Source organism: Ruditapes philippinarum, unplaced genomic scaffold, assembly GCF_026571515.1.
Source record: "Ruditapes philippinarum isolate M1 unplaced genomic scaffold, ASM2657151v2 ctg2673_1_1_1_1, whole genome shotgun sequence".
In the NCBI taxonomy this organism is placed as follows: Eukaryota; Metazoa; Mollusca; class Bivalvia; order Venerida; family Veneridae; genus Ruditapes; species Ruditapes philippinarum.
In genome coordinates, this window is record NW_026862642.1 from 41,541 (window position 1) to 63,792 (window position 22,252).

General features: G+C 33.7%; 1 protein-coding gene across 21 annotated transcripts in view; it reads left to right on the plus strand.

Annotated features, from left to right (window-relative positions):
• The window catches only part of LOC132719692 (putative uncharacterized protein DDB_G0271606), a 51,558-nt gene that overhangs the window by 15,178 nt on the left and 14,128 nt on the right, over positions 1-22,252 (plus strand). For 6 of the 21 annotated variants that reach the window (XR_009624262.1, XR_009624263.1, XM_060703514.1 and 3 more), the window contains exons 3-13: positions 393-446; positions 1,554-1,704; positions 5,171-5,253; positions 8,779-8,841; positions 9,765-9,827; positions 12,622-12,636; positions 14,272-14,334; positions 17,201-17,390; positions 17,682-17,851; positions 18,437-18,496; positions 18,942-19,151. Coding sequence is in view for 19 of the 21 variants with exons in the window: in XM_060703514.1 (XP_060559497.1) it covers positions 393-446; positions 1,554-1,704; positions 5,171-5,253; positions 8,779-8,841; positions 9,765-9,827; positions 12,622-12,636; positions 14,272-14,334; positions 17,201-17,390; positions 17,682-17,851; positions 18,437-18,496; positions 18,942-19,151 (1,122 nt within the window). In the remaining 2 variants the exon portion in view is untranslated. The remainder of the gene's footprint in view (positions 1-392; positions 447-1,553; positions 1,705-5,170; positions 5,254-8,778; positions 8,842-9,764; positions 9,828-12,621; positions 12,637-14,271; positions 14,335-17,200; positions 17,391-17,681; positions 17,852-18,436; positions 18,497-18,941; positions 19,152-22,252) is intronic. The other 15 variants (XM_060703516.1, XM_060703513.1, XM_060703517.1 and 12 more) reach the window with 15 other exon arrangements.

A 22,252-nucleotide genomic window follows, 5' to 3' on the forward strand; every position in this document is an offset into this window, starting at 1 on the left:
TTTTGAAGAAAGCTAAATTATGAATTTTAGAAATATTACCAGAAAGCAAGTAATGTATGTCATGTGATTTACAAGAACCAATAATTAGACATGATAATTCACTTTTCAGGGTCCTGTTTCAGTTTCTAAAAGGTTGCGCTTCAGCTGAGTCATGTTTTGCTTCTTTTGCATAATGTGGCTATTAGTTAATTTTGTGTTCTTACAGTGATTCATAATAGTGATTTATAATTTTGTATGGAAGTCAAAATACCATTTTGTTTTACATTTCACAACCTTATACTGGTCTTTTGTAAAGAATGGGGGTAAAAACATGGTCCAAATTAGAACATAATTATTACGTTGAAGATTTAACTAGACAGTATTATGTATGTATATTATTTTCTGTGTTTCAGGAACAGATGACAAATCGATTAAACTCTCAGCAACAGCAATATAAAATGCTCAAGGTACCAAGTACATTTATTATATACCCTCCTCACCCCGACTCTCCCCCCCCCCCCCCAAAAAAAAATCATTACGACTTATATTTAAAAATGTCTTTGTGCCTGAAACTATGCACCTGCTGCTGTATAATTACAAACTGGAAAGTTGTGATACTGACCAGATATTTTGACCTTAGAAATGTTAATGAGACTTAAAATCAAACAGTAGAAAATAATATTGAAAAAGCAACAAGTCTTAGGGACTTGGCAACAATGATCTGACCACCTTTAGAACATTAGATTCTGTGTTACATAAATGCCATATTTCACCTGGTTGTTATTATATTAACATTACGGACATTAAAGATGATCAAATTCATATAGTAATTGCTTGCAGATCAATATAAATAATTGTACAGGATCTAAAAACAATATTTAGATTAATCTGCCTTAGCTGTATATGAATGATAATTTTATATAGATAATTTATGACAGCTGTGACATCTGAAACAAGTGTGACATCTTTTCCAATATTTAACTGATCTTACATCGGAACATTTGTCATTTCTTTTATGCATGTATTTATGTACAGTAATTACTATTTGATTAAATGTGTTGTTATTTTATCTGAAGAACATATTTTTACATGATTATTATAAGCTTTGAAACGTATGTTTAACTGAAGGCTTCTAGCAACAGATAATAAAAATTCATTCCCCATCCTTTAGAACTAGTCCATCCATCAGGCATGATACTGTTGTCTGAAATTTTAGCATTTTCAGTGCCAATATGTGAAAAAACAATAAATTTTTTCCCAAAACTAATAAAATGTTGTGATTTAGTACTTTCTCCCAAAATCAGGACAAAGCTTTGAGATTAAAAATTATTAGGAGGTGTGGACACTACTTAAATACCACAATAAACTATTGTCCATGAACAGGCTCAATCACACCAAGCCTGCAACTTTTTCAATTTTGAAAAAAAAAACAATCAATTTTTCCCAAAATTAATAAAATGTTGTAGTTAGTACTTTTTCGGGAATTCAGGAAAAAGCCTTTAAGGTTAAGAATTATTAGTGGGCGTGGACTATCTTTAGGGATACCTGACATTTTTCTCTTGTTTTAAATGTAGAGTCAGCATGAGGATATGGAGACTGAGTTTGGACGTTTAAAGAACGAGAAGGAGAAAGAGAACGAGGAACATAATAAACAAGACGAGGAGCGAGCCATAGAATATAACCAATATAAACAGGAAAAATCCCTCGAGATTGCTAGTCTTAAAGGTAATTGATTTGAGCCGCGTCATGACAAAACCAACATAGTGCGTTTGCGACCAGCATGGATCCATACCAGCCTGCGCATCCTCGGAGTCTGGTCAGGATCCATGCTGTTCGCTATCAGTTTCTCTACTTGTAATAGAGTTGGTAAGCGAACAGCATGGATCCTGATCAGACTGCATGGATGCGCAGGCTGGTCTGGATCCATGCTGGTCGCAAACCCATTATGTTGGTTTTGTCATGCTCATTTACCCACGATAGATTTTATAATAAAAATTTGTACTTTTATTTATATTATTTAAAAGATATATATATTTAGACATATGAAAAAGATGAGGCAAATTCACTATAACAAATAACAATGCTCTCTTGACTTTCATTAGCATTTCTGAAGGTAATTTAGAATATGGAAAAGCAGTTAAATCATAAAGTAGCTAGGTAGGGAAAATATTGATTGCCATATTAATGTCTTAAGGAAATAGCTGTATAATGGCGACTTTATGACTGCAAAACAATTTTTTTCTGGTAGTATGTTTAGAAGGTAGTAAGGAATTGAAACTCTTAGACAAATATCAGTTAATAGCAGGGTGAGTTTGAGGATGTACGATAATCTGTTTATCATGTATATCACAGATATAGATATTAGATAACTTGTTGGCTAATGGATTAAGCAGCAAGTGAAATATTATAAACATTATGATTGCTGGTGATTTGATGTAGTTCATAAATGCTTGATTTAAACTGCTGTTTTACATAAGTATACTATCATATTATCTGAATATGATAGGGATCACTGGCTGTTTTGATATAGGAATCCATAAACTTTAAAGTTAAACTTATGGACACTTACCAATAAACCCTGACCAACCAAAAGGAACTTGTCCATTATTAAAGTTAAACTTATGGACACTTACCAATAAACCCTGACCAACCAAAAGGAACTTGTCCATTATTGAAACTGGATGAAACCAGTTTTCAATTTAAGAAAATTTCCAAATATTTTACTGACTGCATGATGCATAAATGTGCCAGCTGGTTTTGGTCTGCACTGGTCACATGGGTGCCAGCAGACAGCTGGAATGAAACCTCTATATGATAAGTTATGGTTATGTCAGTTAATATTGTGCTTCCATTGTTATCTAACCAGACTGTATAATTATCATTTGGTTAAATTTTTGTAATTTGATACCAAAATCCCTTGACCTACTATTGAACTGTTCCAGAGTCAGTTACATAAAGTTTAAGCTAGCCCTTGAGGAAGGAGTTTAGGTTTCTGCCTTGTAATGCAAGGACTGTTTGTTTGAGTCCTGTAAGTGTCATGCCATTGCTACTTTAAATGTCTAAAGCTTAGCCATTGCTACTTTAAATGACTAAAGCTGAATAATACATTTAATGTTAATTAAAATGTGATCTAGCAGTCAGTCTGTTCTTAAGTCAAAGCAGGTCAAGTCAGTTACATAAAGACAGCTAGCCTTAAGAGGAAAAAGGTGTCTGCCTTCAAAATTGCATGGACTGTTGGTTTGAGTCCTGTTTGAGACATAGTTACTGCTACTTTGTATGACTCCAGCTGATGACAATTTTATATGATTGGAATTAGATTTGTTTTAGTAAGTTATAACATGGGTTAATAATAAGACATAGGACATTCAGGGAAGAGATGTTCTGACAATTCTAGCTCAGATAATTGATCCTCTATTATTTTTGAGCAATCAACATTATACATTAATTATGCAGAATAAATTACTGAGGAGTTTTATTCATTGATATGATGTGTATATGAATTGAATGATTTTAGTATGTAAATTAATTCAAGGTGTATATAAATCTATGTTGGATGTGATTTTGATGAACAAGTTTGATAAATATGTTTTAGTTCATTTTGATTTCATGCTATTTATTCTGCTCATGCATTTATCTTTTTCTTTTTTTTTTATGAAAATATTGTATCCGTCTTAACAGGATGTCATACCCTATTCATAAACTTCCTCAACAGTTTGAATTAAATTGTTCAATATTTATAGAATTTCAAGATTTTGTAAAGACAAATGTTTCACTTTAATCATGCATAAAAACTGTTAAATTTATAGATTTTTAGCTCGACTTTTCTATGAAAAGGGGAGCTATCCTACTCGCCCCGGCGTCGGCGTCGGCGTTGGCGTCACACCTTGGTTAAGTTTTTCGTACCACCCCACTTTATTTCAGAAGTATTACAAGTATGGCTTTGAAACTTACCATACTTGTTCACCATCATAACCTCCATCTACAGACAAGAGTACATAACTCTGTCAAGGTTTTTGACAGAATTATGGCCCTTTTTTGACTTAGAAAGTGTATTGAGCTTGGTTAAGTTTTTTGTACCACCTCACTTTATTTCAAAACCATTGGAGGTATTGCTTTGAAACTGACCATACTTGTTTACCATCACGACCTTCATCAACAGACAAGAGGACATAACTCTGTCAAGGTTTTTGACAGAATTATGCCCCTTTTTGACTTAGAAAATACATTGAATATGGGTAAAATCCACTTATTGCCTTAACCCTTTGAGATATTGCTTTGAAACTTTTAATGCTATTTCACATCATTACCCCCATCTGTACGCAAGAGAAGGTAACTCTGTCAAGGATTTGTTTTAAAAATTAAGGCCTTTTATCGACTTACAATCTTGGTTAAGTTTTTAGTACCAGTCCACTTTTTGACTGAACTGTTTGAGATATTAATTTGAAAGTTGGAATACTTGTTTACAATCATGATTCCCAAACATGTCCAGGAGAAGGTAATTCTGTCAAAGATTTTATTTGAATTATGGCTGCAGTGTTCAAGGGTATCACACAATTCAGTAAAATAATTCTTCACTAAATATCTTAATGCTCATGGCCATTGTTCACTTTAAAAATACAGAGATTCTTGTATTGCCTTTTACTGCAAAAACTTTTTTTATTGGCAAGCAATAAAAAAGTCGAGCGCGCTGTCTTACGGACAGCTCTTGTTGTAAAACTTGCAGTCAAACTAGAGTTTTTGACAATTGAAATTTCAAATGTACCTTACAGGACATAATTATAATTCTTTATTAATCTACCCTTTACTTTAGCTGAATTTTACACCTGTGTAATTTTAGAAAATTTCCAGGTTTTGTCTTCACAACTGTCTACAGTATATTATGTAAACTCATACTATGTCATAATTTTAGGTCATTTTTCTAGGCCAGTTATGATAACTGTAGCACAGAGCTTACTGAATTATCTCCCCTACTGGATAATTTGGATAGTTCATATATTATCGAGGCTCTCTTTTTACTATCAACTTAAATAAGCCCAAAAAATATGCAAATACACTGTGGTTTATAGAAAAGTTTTTCAGGGTTTAATAAGAATCAGAGTAAACAAACATAATTCATGTTGTAGTGACGTCAATAACTAGATAGGTTATTCACACAAAATATAGTGTCATAATTTGCTTCTTTCTTTGTTAGATTCTGTGGCCAATTTGGAACGGGAGAAAGAGCAGTTAAGTCAGCAAGTTGTAGAGCTCAAGACACAGTTACAGGGCACCCTGGTATGTATGGAGGTCTTAGACAGATCCTTGAACTTATAGATTAACTAGTGTATGTACCATCTTTAGTATTCAAATATGGCTATGTATTGATCTACTAGATCTACTTGATCAATACATGGTGTCACAGTTCCTGTATACTGCAAAGAAAGCTGTTGTATGCAATATTGTATTTTATGCCCACCCCCCATCCCTCAATGATCAATAGATATGGGGATAATGTGTTATAACCTGCTTGTTTCCGGACAAGTTTAATTTTCATCGCAATATGGTCATTCTATAAGCTGTTCAGTCAGAAAGTAGTTTGAAATATTCCTTAACCCTTTCCCACATGAGCATATTGTAAAAATGGCCGTTTTCAGTGAAAAGCCTCCTGTTACAAGTTCAAACTGCTATGAAACTATGAAAAATGCTTCAATACTAATCAAACTTGGCACAAATGTTGACTGGACCATTGCCTTTGTAAGGACATGCTAAGTCTTAAATTTCCTGTTACCATGGCAAAGGGGGGACGTCTCAAAATTGCCAAAAATCACTATTTTGCCTCGATTTTTCCATCAAAATTTATTTCAAAGTGCTGCAACTTCTCAAGGGATTGAGATAGAGTCAAAGGCTTTTCAGCGTTGGTTACACGTTACCTTATGATCGACCTGGAGTCATTTTCAGCCTCTCACAAGTCCAAAATTTTCTTGGCGATGACGTGGACTCTGCCCCCCTTCAAACCCCCCAAACAGAAGGGGGCACATCCCCCTTCTGGCAACCCCCTGATGTATCTTTTGAATGGGGGGTGGGGCCAAAAAAGTGCTCACTTTTTTAGCAACATTTCTCAAACGAAAACATGTGTTTGGGGCCCAAATAGGACATTTTATCACTATTTCAGGCCTAAAAAATGGGGGGGGGGGGGTCGAAAGTGCGTTGTTTCGCGTATATATGAGGTAAAGGGTTAATTAGTGATGAATGGTTTTTAAAAAAAGACCAGTCCATTTAAGATATTTAGCAGGGTATGGGTTATAATATAAAGTATACCTCTTAAAAGGACCTGTATTTTAACACATTGAAATGACTTCCTGGTGTGTTACATGACCTTGATATTCAGATTGAAATTTCAAAATTTGGGAAAGTGAAAAACAGCTTTGATGTTAATTAATATATTTTGTACAGACTGGTATTTGTTTTTACAGTTTGAAATTAAAGGTAGTTCAGTTAACTCAAAATTACTCTTTCTTTATGCCATTAATTTTAAAAACATTTTTTTCTTCAATAAGCTCACACTAATAATGTACTTGTTTAATTTATTAGATTGTTAAATAGATATAATATAGCTTTTCTTAATACAGTCGAAACTGTCATATGTGACTTTCCAAGGGATCTTGAGAAAAAGGTCACATATGACAGGGAGTCTCTTAATACAGTCTCATAGAAAATTAAAATTTAAATACCATCTATCTGTCTAGATATCATTGTGACTTAACATATATACTGTATAACTGTGTGAAGGAATAATACCTAACCAATTGCAAATACACATAGGTACTTAAAATATTTGATGTAAATAAAATAAGAATCCCTGTAAAGCAAATATAATAGTATGTATATCATATAAAATTTAATTTTATTTTTTGTATTAGTATAATATTGAATCATTATGGTACAAAATAATCTTGAATTTGATGCATTCAAATCCTTAAAATAAATATCATACGTTTAAAAACATATCCATATTAGTCTGGTATCAACATTTTTCCGTATTATCCATGCAGCCATAGAAAGGTAAAATAATAAAAAAAAATTCTGTCTAAAAAAATCTTCCGTTGGCACTCCATAATTTTTTTAAACACAAGTCTTAATCCAGTTTACTCAGTTCATTATGTTCATTTCACCTGTGACCTCAATTTGTTAACACACATCGATTGCATCAGACGCTACGGACACTCCAGACCCTACGTCACTTGACACCTGCATATATACATGTAATCCGAGGTGTGTAGAGTTTGTTTGAAGAGTACTGACTACTGGATTATAATTGGACTTAATTATTTTGTCTCTCTGGGTGTTAAAACAGGTATTATTTATCTGATTAACGGACAATTGAAAGGTGTGAAAGTCGTTTAAATCAGACAAAGCAATGCATAGGGACCAGATAATTAGGGTCGCTTGTCACATATGACAGGGAGTCGTTTAATTCAGACCATTTATATAGGAAAATACGTTGGGAGGACTGAAACAAGGTCGGATAAGACAGGGAGTCGTTGAAATCAGGGGGTCGCTAAGGCAGTCTAGACTGTAATTCTTTATGCACCCTTTTGATAGTTACTCTGATAGAATCCTCTGTTATATGAACTTGCATAGTTAATAGTTGCTAGTTGAATGTAATGTTGAACTATGTGTAAAATTTTATGTCTTTAATGCTTTTATGTCAGCTCATGTAATGCTATGTAACTTTTAACTTAGAGCTAGTCAAAATAATGTACAAAGGTTATATTGATTTGGTTATATTATGAATTGTGACACACTGCCAAATCATTATTTTATTTGTGGGGATCTAATTTTGTGGTTTTCCTGGATAGGTCAATCCACTAATTTAAGATCCAATGAAATTTCATTTTGTCTGCTGTAAGATTATTTTGCATAACATTAACATTTTACTTTTTGGGAAAGAAAAAAGTCCACAAATTTAAGAACCCACGAAAACGTTCTTTGTGACAAAACCAAGAAATGTCATGCTCACAAAATTAGTTGAATTCACAGTTAATCATATTATGTACCATGGAGTAGTAGATGACAAAACATCTGTAAACCTTAGCAGTGGCAGATCAGGTCAAAGCAGCTTAACATCCTGCCAATATCTGAAGTAGAAGACAGTCCTAGAATAACTGTTTAAATATTTCATTAATTATTATGGGATAAAGTGTTAAGCCAGCTCATGCTAGTGAGTATTACATACATAGAATGTTTACAGGAAAAAATTCAGCATTATATTTTTATATATAAAAAATCACTATGGTATATTTACTATATTACGGAAATTGAAACTGCTTATTTGAACAATCAGATATATATGTGGTTTCATATTAAAAAGTTTAAAGATTAACAAAAAAAAAAGAAAAAGAAATCCATAAGACATTCTGTATATGGATTCTTCACTACTATGGGCAGTCTCTATTGTTTATTCCATTAAAATTAATTTAATAAGAAAATGAAATCTTTACCCTCTTTTGTATTGAATTTCTGCCCCAGATCACAAAATTAAATCACCTGATCAGGCACAGTGAAATTTTAAATTTTGTTTTAAATTAAACAAATATGTTTGGTTTATACATAATTTTATTTTAGTTTGATTGTGTAGGAAGATATAAGACTCACTTTCAAAACTGTTCTAGAACCAACTAGTACTGAGCAACAAGTGTTAAGTTTATTGCTCAGGGAAACAATGACTTACCACTGACTGGGTTTGAACCCATGCAGTGAGTACTCATTAGATTGCTAATTCAACAATTATATTTAATAATTATATTTATGATTGTACAGAATCAAGTGAATCAGGCCAAACAAAGTATAGGTATATTGCAGAATCAGGTTCAAACACAACAGGTACTACATCAAAATTATCTCCCCTGCTCAGCTGTCGATCCAGATTGATCTCCCTTTATTTATGATTGCTTACATCGGTGTTAATTTCCATGGGTACTTTTTGTTGTGTTTTTTTTTAAAGAGAGTTATCTCCCTTCCTTCAGAGGTTAAAAATATTTTCTTACCGCCATCCCTGATGCATTTCCTTGGTTTTTTTTTTTATCTACAGTACATTAATTTTTGTGTCGCCTCTACGGAGTAGTGGCGACATATAGGGATCACTTCTCCGTGGTCCGTCTGTCCGTCCGTCACAAAACTTGTCCGGACTACTCCTCATAAACTACTGGTGCAATTTCATCCAAACTTTACAGGAATGATCAGTACCAAGTCTAGTTGTGCATATTGTCAGCATTTTCCGGTTTAATGATTTTTGTCAGAGTTATGGCCCTTTAATAATTTTTATTTTTAAAGTTTGTCCGTACTACTTCTCTTACACCACTCATGCAATTTCAATGAAACTTTACAGGATTGATCTGTAGCTCAAGTCCTTGCGCATATTGCACGGGTTTTCCGGTTGAATGATTTTTGGCCGAGTTATGGCCCTTTGATAAAAAGGTGTTTTTTTTCTGTGTGTTGCCAGATACACAAAAGCTTGTCCGGACTACTCCTCATAAACTACTGGTGCAATTTTATCCAAACTTTACAGGAATGATCAGTACCAAGTCTAGTTGTGCACTGTTTGTCTGTCTGTCACAAAATTTGTCCCAACATGAAATTGGCCATCATGAGGCGACACATGTGGTTACTGATCGCTCTTGTGTTTATTACTTATTTTTTTTGACAAGTATTATTTATAGATTGAAAACAAAGGGCTAATAAATCATACATTTTCTTCATTGATAATATTTCTCTCCCTTTAATTTGAGTTGTTTTTGTATGTACAGAATGAAGCTAACAAAGCAAAAGAGACAATTGTTACACTACAGAATGAGGTTAAAACTCAGCAGGTAGACCACGATTATTACCCCTGAAAACTCTATTTTATTCTAAGAATTCTCTCCCTTTTTATAGTCCTTTATTTCTAATACACATTGAACATTGTGTGGTTAGCATGGGTTGAAGTGAATTATTTCTCCAAAATGCAGATATTCTTTTTTTTTACAATCACTCTAAAAGCTCTGCCTTTGCTTAATACAGTTAGTAGTTAAAAGAAAGCTAGAAATCAAATTGTCTTTTAATAATTTTAACCAGATTATTATTTGCACTTTGTTATAGTAAAATCTCTGAATTTATAATTATAATTGATTGTTCCAAAATTAAGAGCATTGGGGCTGGGCAGGTCTGTTACACTAAGTCTGCACAGTAAAGGTAAAAAAAAATTAATTTCATTGTTCTTTCTGTATAAACTTAAGAGAATTGATCAATCATTTAACATCTTGAAGTTTAACAGATTAAGTAACATCTCAATACACTTATAAATAATGCAGTGGCAGAACTGTGCTCAGGTGAATTTAAAGTGGCTGGCTAGTTAAAATACCACAAACCACCTAAGGAGCAAATCGCAAATGATATATACATATAGACATCATATACCACATACACATTACAGGGGGCATAGTACAGTAATTGGGCCATAGTACATCCTTGGGGAATAGTACAATAATGGGAACATATTACATTATTTGGAGTGTGATGCATTATTGGGAGTATACTACAGTAATGGGGGCATAGTCATAGTACAGTAATGGGGGCATAGTCATAGTACAGTAATGGGGGCATAGTCATAGTACAGTTATGGGGGCATAGTCATAGTACAGTAATGGGGGCATAGTCATAGTACAGTAATGGGGCATGGTCATAGTACAGTTATGGGGGCATAGTCATAGTACAGTAATGGGGACATAGTCATAGTACAGTTATGGGGACATAGTCATAGTACAGTTATGGGGACATAGTCATAGTACAGTAATGGGGGCATAGTCATAGTACAGTAATGGGGGCATAGTCATAGTACAGTAATGGGGGCATAGTCATAGTACAGTAATGGGGGCATAGTCATAGTACAGTAATGGGGCATAGTCATAGTACAGTAATGGGGGCATAGTCATAGTACAGTAATGGGGGCATAGTCATAGTACAGTAATGGGGGCATAGTCATAGTACAGTAATGGGGCATAGTCATAGTACAGTAATGGGGACATAGTCATAGTACAGTAATGGGGGCATGGTCATAGTACAGTAATGGGGGCATGGTCATAGTACAGTAATGGGGGCATGGTCATAGTACAGTAATGGGGGCATGGTCATAGTACAGTAATGGGGGCATAGTCATAGTACAGTTATGGGGACATAGTCATAGTACAGTTATGGGGACATAGTCATAGTACAGTAATGGGGGCATAGTCATAGTACAGTAATGGGGGCATAGTCATAGTACAGTAATGGGGGCATAGTCATAGTACAGTTATGGGGCATAGTCATAGTACAGTTATGGGGACATAGTCATAGTACAGTATTGGGGGCATAGTCATAGTACAGTAATGGGGCATAGTCATAGTACAGTTATGGGGACATAGTCATAGTACAGTTATGGGGACATAGTCATAGTACAGTTATGGGACATAGTCATAGTACAGTTATGGGGACATAGTCATAGTACAGTAATGGGGGCATAGTCATAGTACAGTAATGGGGACATAGTCATAGTACAGTTATGGGGACATAGTCATAGTACAGTTATGGGGACATAGTCATAGTACAGTTATGGGGACATAGAGTAATGGGGACATAGTCATAGTACAGTAATGGGGGCATAGTCATAGTACAGTAATGGGGCATAGTCATAGTACAGTAATGGGGGCATAGTCATAGTACAGTAATGGGGGCATAGTCATAGTACAGTAATGGGGACATAGTCATAGTACAGTAATGGGGGCATAGTCATAGTACAGTTTATGGGGACATAGTCATAGTACAGTAATGGGGACATAGTCATAGTACAGTAATGGGGGCATAGTCATAGTACAGTAATGGGGACATAGTCATAGTACAGTAATGGGGGCATAGTCATAGTACAGTTATGGGGGCATAGTCATAGTACAGTTATGGGACATAGTCATAGTACAGTAATGGGGACATAGTCATAGTACAGTAATGGGGGCATAGTCATAGTACAGTTATGGGGACATAGTCATAGTACAGTAATGGGGGCATAGTCATAGTACAGTAATGGGGACATAGTCATAGTACAGTTATGGGGACATAGTTATAGTACAGTATGGGGGCATAGTCATAGTACAGTTATGGGGACATAGTCATAGTACAGTAATGGGGACATAGTCATAGTACAGTAATGGGGGCATAGTCATAGTACAGTATTGGGGACATAGTTATAGTACAGTAATGGGGGCATAGTCATAGTACAGTAATGGGAGCATAGTGCAGTAATTATGGCATACTACAGTAATGCTGGCAAAGAACAGTAATGGGGCATACTACAGTCATTAGGCATAGTACAATATACATTGAGATTAAGTACACTAACCAACCTTTCATATAATCTGATTTTGTATGTGAACTTTACCTGGCATATATTCAATATTTTATTTTATACAAAAATTTCATGTTTTCACCATTCATTTTTTCCAGTACAGTATTTTTGTTTAAACTTGTTCATTGTTATGCTGTGTGAAGACGGATACTCATTCTTACCTATTGTTGTTATCTATATAGCTGTAAATTTATCAATTTATAAACTTATTGCTTCTTGTTTTTAATGTCTAACTATTTCTTCTCTACCAGGGATCCAAAACCGAGGTGACAAAAACAGTACACATTCTTATATATAATGCACATTTCCTCTGTCTTAGAGTTTTCCTTCTTAATATTCTTTCCTCTAGGTTTGATTGTATATTAAGGCCAATAGAAAATAATTTCATGGTAATTGTTGATAAATGCTTTAACATAGTGATATCTGTGTATTTTTTAAAGACTAATTGATCATACAGGTCATTTGAGTAAGAATTTTCAGATATATGAAGAACAATCAGTTTAACAGTCTATCAGGAAAGTTTAAGAAGAAATGTCTTGGGTTTTAAAAGATGACTATGAAAATTATTATTCAGTTTCACCAATAACCTGCTGGAATGAAGAGTGATTAGCTTTTGCCACCAGCATAAAATTGAGGGAAATAAGAATCTCTAAAGAAAGCCCAACACAGCAAAATTGAAAATGTTGATTTTTGATCAAACCAGTTCATGGACGGTACTGGTAAGTGCAAATTACCGTCCACGCCCCCCTAGCACAGGCTTAAGCAGTATTCAACATTTAACATGAACTGGTAAAATTTGGAATTTTGAAACATCCGCAGATGTGTTCATTATAATGGCGGTTATCATGGAACCTTCAGTGTGACACGTTATGGTGCCATTCCATAAAAAGTGGCATATGGTCCCCAAGTGAAAAAATGTGTGTGCCCTGAACGAGAAAACAATGGGAGAAAACAATAAAGCCAAGCCAGCGCATATGTCTGTGCAGTCTGACCAAGCACTATGTTTGGGTAGCTCAATTTTTTCAATTTCAATATTGAAATCTCTTAAAGTTCTAATCTGCTGTATCAAATTAAAAAAAGGGCAAATACTTCACTCAAATTCAGCAGGTTTTGGCGGAATTATTTTTTTTTAATTAATTTTATTTTTTTGTGAAATTTTTTGAAACCCAAGACAGTTTACACAAAATTATTTTCTAAATTTAAATTTGGAACGTTAATTTGAGGAATTATTTCTTTTGGCCTTATAATGTATGCAGTGTATTTTTTGAGGAGAACAAAATGCACGTTTATTGTTCATTATTCAAGCATGCTCTCTCTACTTGGCTCAAATATATGTATATATGTTATAATATAATGTTTAATTTCTGCTCAAGAATATGTGATGAAGGAGACAGCAGTGCTAGAAAGCAAATTTTTCAGCCTCAAATTTAGGAAGTTTAACTTGAGAAATGCAGATTCAAATAACTTGTAATACTTTTAAGCAGAATTTCCTGCAGAAATTTTATTTTCCAGTATTTTTCACAAGAAAGAATAATTATTAAAATGCAAAATAAGATTGTAATGTTGTTATAAGATTGTCAGTGAAGTATATTTCTTATTATGTTAACATGGTTTTGATTAGTAAGCAATTGAAGCTCAGAATGTAAAACAAGTTTTGATTGGTTTAAATTGTTTATGTTATGTAATATTGCATTTATGAACTTTTGATTTGTTTGTAATGCTAAATACATGTACTAGTATATTACTAAACTTTTGATAGGCACAAAGGATCCAGAAATATCATTCAAATTTTTATTTTTTGGTTCAAAAAAGAATGAAACATAATTGTTAAACACTTTTTGATTGGTGGAAGAATGAATCTTTGAATATTAAACAAATTTTGATTGGTTTATTTACTGTAGAGCCAACTTCAGACAGATCGACTTACTATTCAGAGAAATCAGGGTCTCCTTAACTATGCCCAGGTGTGATAGATTAACTTTGCCTTTCATCCATTCTAACCTGGTTGCTTGGTTACTATTGCTATGTAGATAGTCATATCCCATATTGCTTTGTGTACAGAAAGCCACATACATATCTAAGACATGCACATTGCTTAACAAATTGATGTTTTGTTACATTGCTGGATATTTTGCTGAATATACATGGGAAAGAAAGAAAGAAATTTAATATAGATTATTAAACAAAATAAGTATATATTAACATTGGAGAGAAGTTGTTGCTACTAAAGAAAAGTGTACCTATTGACTATTGTGTGTTATATGTGGGGATTGCAGATGTATCACTGTCAGTTAGATATTTAACATATCACCCTGATAAAAGTGATTATAATAACAGTTACATTAATGATAAAAACATTGAAATCATTTAAATGATATTAACAAAAAAAATATACTTTGGTCAAATGACAATGATTTAGGTCTATGACTTCATTATGTGTCTGTGGTTCTACTCAGCTAACCATTTATGCCTAAAATACTGTATGATACCACCTCACTGAGTAAATCTGTAAATACACCATCCAACATTTACAGTGTTGGTGTCACTCAAAGAAAAATCCAACAAAACAAAGAAATCAAACCTTTACCTATAATAATAATAATAAATATAATGCTATTTGTTAAATGAGACCATATGGCTGCAAAGACTATTGTTTGTGAACCACATATGGTCACATTATTGACAGCTTTAGCTGTATATATTATAATTATGATTGTTATAACTTTGAGAAAGAGAGTGTTATTAAATACCTCAACCTTCACATGTGCACTTACGACTGCATCTACCCCCCTCTCACCTCCAAGCAACCCACCTGTAATATAAAAATATTTGAGATAGCCTTACTGGTGTTTTCACTGATTGAATGTTAGGTTTTAGTAATTGCCAGTATTCTTTCTGCAGGTTATCTTTTATGATTTTTAATTAGTTAACTGCAAATGATTTTGTTAATTTTATATAAATAAAAAGGGAGTGATGGTTGGTTTACATATGTTTCATATACAAATCTGGAAAATGGCTGATCCCTAGAAGCACTGTTGATTTACACATATAGGAGATGTTGTCCTCTGCAAAACTTACAAGTTGCCATAATGACCTTCACAGTGTTGGTATGATTTTAAGAATCCAACAAAAGTTGATAAATTTATGAAGTTCATATTGAAATTCAGGAAAGGTTTATAGAGGGGATGTGTCCATGTTGAAATTAGGAAAGGTTTATAGAGGGGTTGTGTCCATGTTGAAATTCAGGAAATGGTTTATAGAGGGGCTGTGTCCATGTTGAAATTCAATGAAAGGTTTAAGGAGGGGCTGTGTCCATGTTGAAATTCAGGAAAGGGTTTATAGAGGGGCTGTGTCCATGTTGAAATTCAGGAAAGGTTTATAGAGGGGCTGTGTTCATGTTGAAATTCAGTGAAAGGTTTTAGGAGGGGCTGTGTCCATGTTGAAATTCAGGAAAGGTTTATAGAGGGGCTGTGTCAATGTTGAAATTCAGGAAAAAGTTTATAGAAGGGTTGTGTCCGTGTTGAAATTCAATGAAAGGTTTAATGAGGGGCTGTGTCCATGTTGAAATTCAGGAAAAGGTTTATGGAGGGGCTGTGTCCATGTTGAAATTCAGGAAAGGTTTATAGAGGGGCTGTGTCCATGTTGAAATTCAATGAAAGGTTTAGGGAGGGGCTGTGTCCATGTTTAAATTCAGGAAAAGGTTTATTGAGGGGCTGTGCCCATGTAGAAATGCAGGAAAAGGTTTATTGAGTGGCTGTGCCGACGTTGAAATGCAGGAAAATGTTTATAGAGGGGTTGTGTCCATGTTGAAATTCAGGAAAGGGTTTATAGAGGGGCTGTGCCCATGTTGAAATTCAGGAAAGGTTTATAGAGGGGCTGTGCCCATGTTGAAATTCAGGAAAAGGTTTATAAAGGGGCTGTGTGCATGTTGAAATGTAGGAAAGAGTTTATAATGGGGCTGTGTCAAGCAGGAGAAATATTAGCCTATCTTTATTGCAGAGTCAATTTAAGTGCAATCATAAATAGGGATACCTAAAGACTGGAGAAATTTTGGAGAATGCTTTGAAAATGCTCTTTAAGCTGTCATTTGTATTTAATGCAATCATAAAGTAAATGCTTAGAGTGGCCATTTGGTCAGTTTGAATTTATAATGCATATAGATGTTTAAGGATATTGTGGCAGTACTTAGAATGTTTCTAAAATTCATGTGTTGTTGTTAGGTCAGAGCAGACATAGTGATTATGCTCTCAGATATTTATAATATACTGAGAGCAGGTGCTGAATATGTTTGCAAAAAATGCATGGCTTTCATGTGAGGTTATTGTGAGGGACATAGGTTACACTTATTATCATATAGTTGACTTATTAATTAGTTAATAAGTTAGTGAGTAAATATTGTATTGAGCATGGAAATAAGAAGGGAAGTGGAAATTAACAAGTGAAGGAAACTTCAGCACTGCTAGAAAGGTGACTGATTATTTGTAATGGATATATATAAGTGATAGGTTTTTAATCATTGTTAACATTCAATGTTGTTTTCCATGTTGATACATGAATTTTTATAGTTGAAATATAAGTACTCATTTTTTTTTCAAAGAGTTTTTTTTTTATAAATATTTATGAAAATTTGTTAGGTGCGTATAGACATTGTGTTTTACCTTATTATCAAAGTCAAGAAATACTTGTTTTTATGAGCTCTTTGAATTCTGAAAGTATTGAAGGAATAAAAAGAATCATGTCTTATTGAGATATTTTGCATATTCACTCAAGACAAGTACACATTGAACAGTTATAATCAGTAGAATAATTATTATGTTTGATTTATTACAGAATCTTGTTCAGCAAGCTCAAGCAAAACAACAACAGATTGAGCAACAATACCAACAGTTACAACAACAACAGCAGCAGCAACAACAACAACAACAACAGAATATTGGGGGCCAACAAGGGGCAAACTTACAGGGAGTTGGGCAGCAACAACAGGGAATGAATTTACAAGGTGGAAATATGCAAGCTGGAGGTTAAAATCTTAACGGTTTTCATCATGAAAATTGGGTAGAAGTAAATACATGTATAGTGTATGACATGTTACACACACTGCTATAGCTATGATTGCCAATCTACATCTCCCACCTTGGGTTAACTTTTGTTAACTTAAGTTTAAAACATAAATTTTCTTTGAAGAAAAAAATCTGAATGAATCCTAAGCATGCTAGTTATTCTAGGCTTTCATATAAAATGCAAGGAAATTATCACTTTTTATCAAAAATATATATGAATTTGATAATTGAGGCAAACATTTATTTTACAGGTGCTGGGTTCAATCAGAATAATCAACAGCAGCAACCACAGGGTGTGTTCATGGGACAAGGTTTGAACCATGGTCAAGGAGGTGTACATGGAATCCAGCAAAATATTTTACCAAACAATAACAACAATAATGTACTAGGCAACCTTATACATGGGGGAGCAGGTGGACTTGTAAGTGTTATTTACATTTCAATTATTAATCACATTAGATATATCATGATCAAGATACATATAAGGTTTGTGAGTATTATACCAAGATACATTCAGAATTAACATGTATAATTCAACTTCAATATTAGCTTACCTTGTTTTTGACACAGTGACCTACTTTAGAACTTTGATATCAGCTGACCTAGATGTGTTGATGAAGTGTCTTTTAATATACAGCTATGAAATTTGGACTTTGTGCACAATTTTAGATGTAATATTGAACTTAATATCGGATGACCAAGATAATTTGAGGAATGACCTATTCTTGTTCTTTGATGTACAGCTATGACATTTGGATCATGTGTATAATTTTAGATGTAAAATTGATCATTGAACATTATGGGAATGATTCATACTTTTGTGTATTGAAATTAAGATAAAAAGTTAAAGATTTTTCATTAAACCTTTTATTTGCTTGCCTTTTAGAAAAAATAAAAAAAAGCATTGCCCCGCCTGACTGTGGCTCTTGTTTAGTTTTGGAAAAAGATCAATAATTATTTGTTAAGTATACTGTATATATTTTATCATCTACTTTATTTTTTGTAGAATCCTAATATAATAGGTCAGCAGGCTGGAAATGCTGCCAAAATGGGAGATAACCCTGAGGTAATATTTACATGTCTTAAACTAAACAAGTTTACCCATACCTATGTTATAAACTGTTCCTGTTTTTATCCCCCCCCCCAAAAGGCGAAGGGGATATTAGAAATGGTCTTCATCCATACATCTGTGCAGATGTTCCAATTTTGTCTGGAGCACACATCAAAAAATTGCTTGAGTGAACTTTATACTCTGGCAGAGCACATTGGGAGGAAGTGCTGTGTTCAAGAACAATAACTACCTTTGATTACCGATAAGTGGCGGATGACATTAATATAAAATACCCAATGACAGGGTTGAAACAGTTAAAAATGTTGACCATTAACTACAGTTAATTTCATCACTGCCCATGCACAGGATTTTAAGCGGTTCAGTTAAACTGTTGTAAATAAGGAATTAGTATTCATAGAAGGCATTAGGTAATAACATGAACTATTGTTTATTACTTCAGAATTTTAATATAGCCGATGATATAATGAAAAGTTTACAAGACAAACATAAACCTGTGGATGCTGATTTACTGGAACAGCAGCAGAAACAACATCAGATTATCCCCCCTGGAGGCGGAGCTGGTGATCATGATAATTCTAATATGCGTCATGGTGACATGGATCAAGGTGATCTAGGTCATCAGAAGCATGGACAGTCTATGCTGGGACAGGTACCAGATCTATTTATTGTGGTCTTTTAAAAATAAATATATATATATAAATATATAGACCCTTTTATTTAAGACCGTATTCAAGTTGATGTCATTGGGGGATATGGTGGACAATGCCGATACAAGAGGGATATAAAGATCTTTATCCTTTCTCTTTTTAATAAGATTGGCAGATTGAAATTGCCAAAATTTTATGTAATTGAATAAGATATTACATAAAAAGGATGGTGAAATGAATAAATATGTTTACTATTTAATATGGTTAACAATTTGTTTTTATTGTAGACCATATTCCTGGGTAACTGATCATGATTACCATTTTCGTTAGATTCTTAATAATGAAAATTTTACCAGGCAGTTAAATCGTACTAACTTGCTAAAACCAGAGATACAGATAATGTATCTATGTCTCTGCTAATATACAATACCCAAAAGATATTTTGAGTTTCAAAAATGTAAGGATTCTGTAGTTTCGAAAAACGGCTGCGTAATAATTAATTGCAAGATACTGGTTTATTAAAAATCCTTTTGATTTAAGCATTACTAAGACAAAGAAAAGAAAACTATGAATCTATGTAATTTCAAAAAAAAAAAAAATGTAAAGGCATAAAAAGTAAAAATTCTTTTGAATGTACATGACTGTATAATAATTGTGTCGGCAAAAAACGCACTCTCAAAAAATCGTACATCACACCAATATATTTAAGCTGGTTAAGTAATATTTTCAACTTGATACTTTTTAGCTCGACTATTCGATAAGAATAAGTAGAGCTATTGCAGTCACCCGAGCGTCGGTGTCAGTGTCGGCGTCTGCGTCGGCGTAACCACTTATGTTAAAGTTTTTAGCTCGACTATTCGATAAGAATAAGTAGAGCTATTGTAGTCACCCGAGCGTCGGCGTCAGCGTCTGCGTCGGCGTAACCACTTATGTTAAAGTTTTTGTAATAGTTCAAATATTTTCAAAGTCCATTGACATATGGCTTTTAAACTTTGCACACTTGTTCACCATCATGACCCCAACCTGTAGACAGGAGGAGGTAACTCTGTCAAGCATTTTGACAGAATTATGCCCCTTTTTCGACTTAGAATTTACGTTAAAGTTTTTGTAATAGTTCAAATATTTTCAAAGTCCATTGACATATGGCTTTGAAACTTTGCACACTTGTTCATCATCATAACCCCAACCTGTAGACAGGAGGAGGTAACTCTACCAAGCATTTTGACAAAATCATGCCCCTTTTTCGACTTAGAATTTACGTTAAAGTTTTTGTAATAGTTCAAATATTTTCAAAGTCCATTGACATATGGCTTTGAAACTTTGCACACTTGTTCACCATCATGACCCCAACCTGTAAACAGGAGGAGGTAACTGTATCAAGCATTTTTTTTTACTATCAAGCACTAAGAATAGTCGAGCGTTGCTGTCCTACCGACAGCTCTTGTTGTTATAGTTAAAATATTTTCCAAGTCCATTGTTATATGGCTTTGAAACTTTGCACACTTGTTCACCATCATGACCCCAACCTGTAGACAGGAGGAGGTAACTCTATCAAGCATTTGGACAGAATTATTCCCCTTTTTCGACTTAGAATTTATGTTAAAGTTTTTGTAATACCTCAAATATTTTCAAAGTTCATTGACATATGGATTTGAAACTTTGCACACTTGTTCACCATCATTACCCCAACCTGTAAACAGGAGGAGGTAACTGTATCAAGCATTTTTTTTTACTATCCAGCACTAAGAATAGTCCAGCGTTGCTGTCCTACCGACAGCTCTTGTTAATTCATACTCTGCTTATCAAATATTTAAAAAAATCACACAAAAAACAAAAACAAGTTGTGAAACACATTGCCAGAAATTCATTATTAATTTAATTATAATTTTACGTATTTTTGACTGTGAAAGTTGGTAGGACTCTGGACCGAGTATCAAATCAGTAAGGCATGACCAATAAAGTCCCTAGGATGATCCATAACAAAATTCAGACCATAAATATTTTGACAACTGCTTGTATATACAACATATGTTAATTAATATGTTACGGCCCAGTGGCGCTTATATATACACATCTGTTTATCTATGAAATAAGTTACTGGGAAAAGGTTTTAAAGAATAGATTTTTAATATCAAAATTATCTTATTATCGTCTGTTGCGAATCTAAAATTATAAAAGTCAATGCCACATGGTTTTCGTTCTTTCCGGAATATTTATAAAATTATATTCTTCACTGGTTCTCTGAAATATTTTTTATACGGCTTAATGAAAAAGAATCAGTAAGTATTGCAGAATGCATTCTGTTATTGTTCTATTAAAGCTTGAAAAACAATCATTAAAAGACATTGGCAATCTTATTTTCAGGTTTGTCACAAATACGCCGGAATTTTCTAAATGACAGAAAATAACACAGAAAACTAGAAAATGGCCATTTAAATTTATAATAGGCAATTTCAGTGTGTATGGGTGTTTATAAAATATTAAAATTTGATTTAGTTACTAGCTTTTTATCCTGGCATTTGAGAAAATCTAGATCTAATAAATATATTCACTTTGAAATTTCGCTGTTTCACTCCGTAGCGAAAAGGATTTATAAATCCGTGGTAACGAAAATTAATCTCAATCTTTGTTTTTGTATTTTTTCTATTGTCTTGATATTGAATTTATGTATGTATGCGTAAATTTTTACTTGTTATAATCATAATTGAACGATCAGTATTTACGCATTTAACTTTTCAATATGCTAACTTTCTATGCGGCATGCATAGTTTTATCGAGTGAGACTAATAAAAGGATTGGAGCACCACACTAAATACCGTATTCCGGTATATACCGGGCAAGGCGATTGAATCATAAAATGCTAAAAATAAAATGCAAGAGCCTTTTCACCCAACGGAATGAACTTTAATAGGTCTAATTCATCTTTTCACACCGCTTTATATATGATAATGACTGAAAAATGTAAAAATCGACGAAAAAACGGTATTTGTCTATTTTGTGATCATGATTTCTGCAAGCGTCCAGAGGTACTGCTCCAATCCTGTATTGAGTTAAATCCAGTTTTATCCCCCATTTACGTCACATCCACGTAAGGGAAGTAACT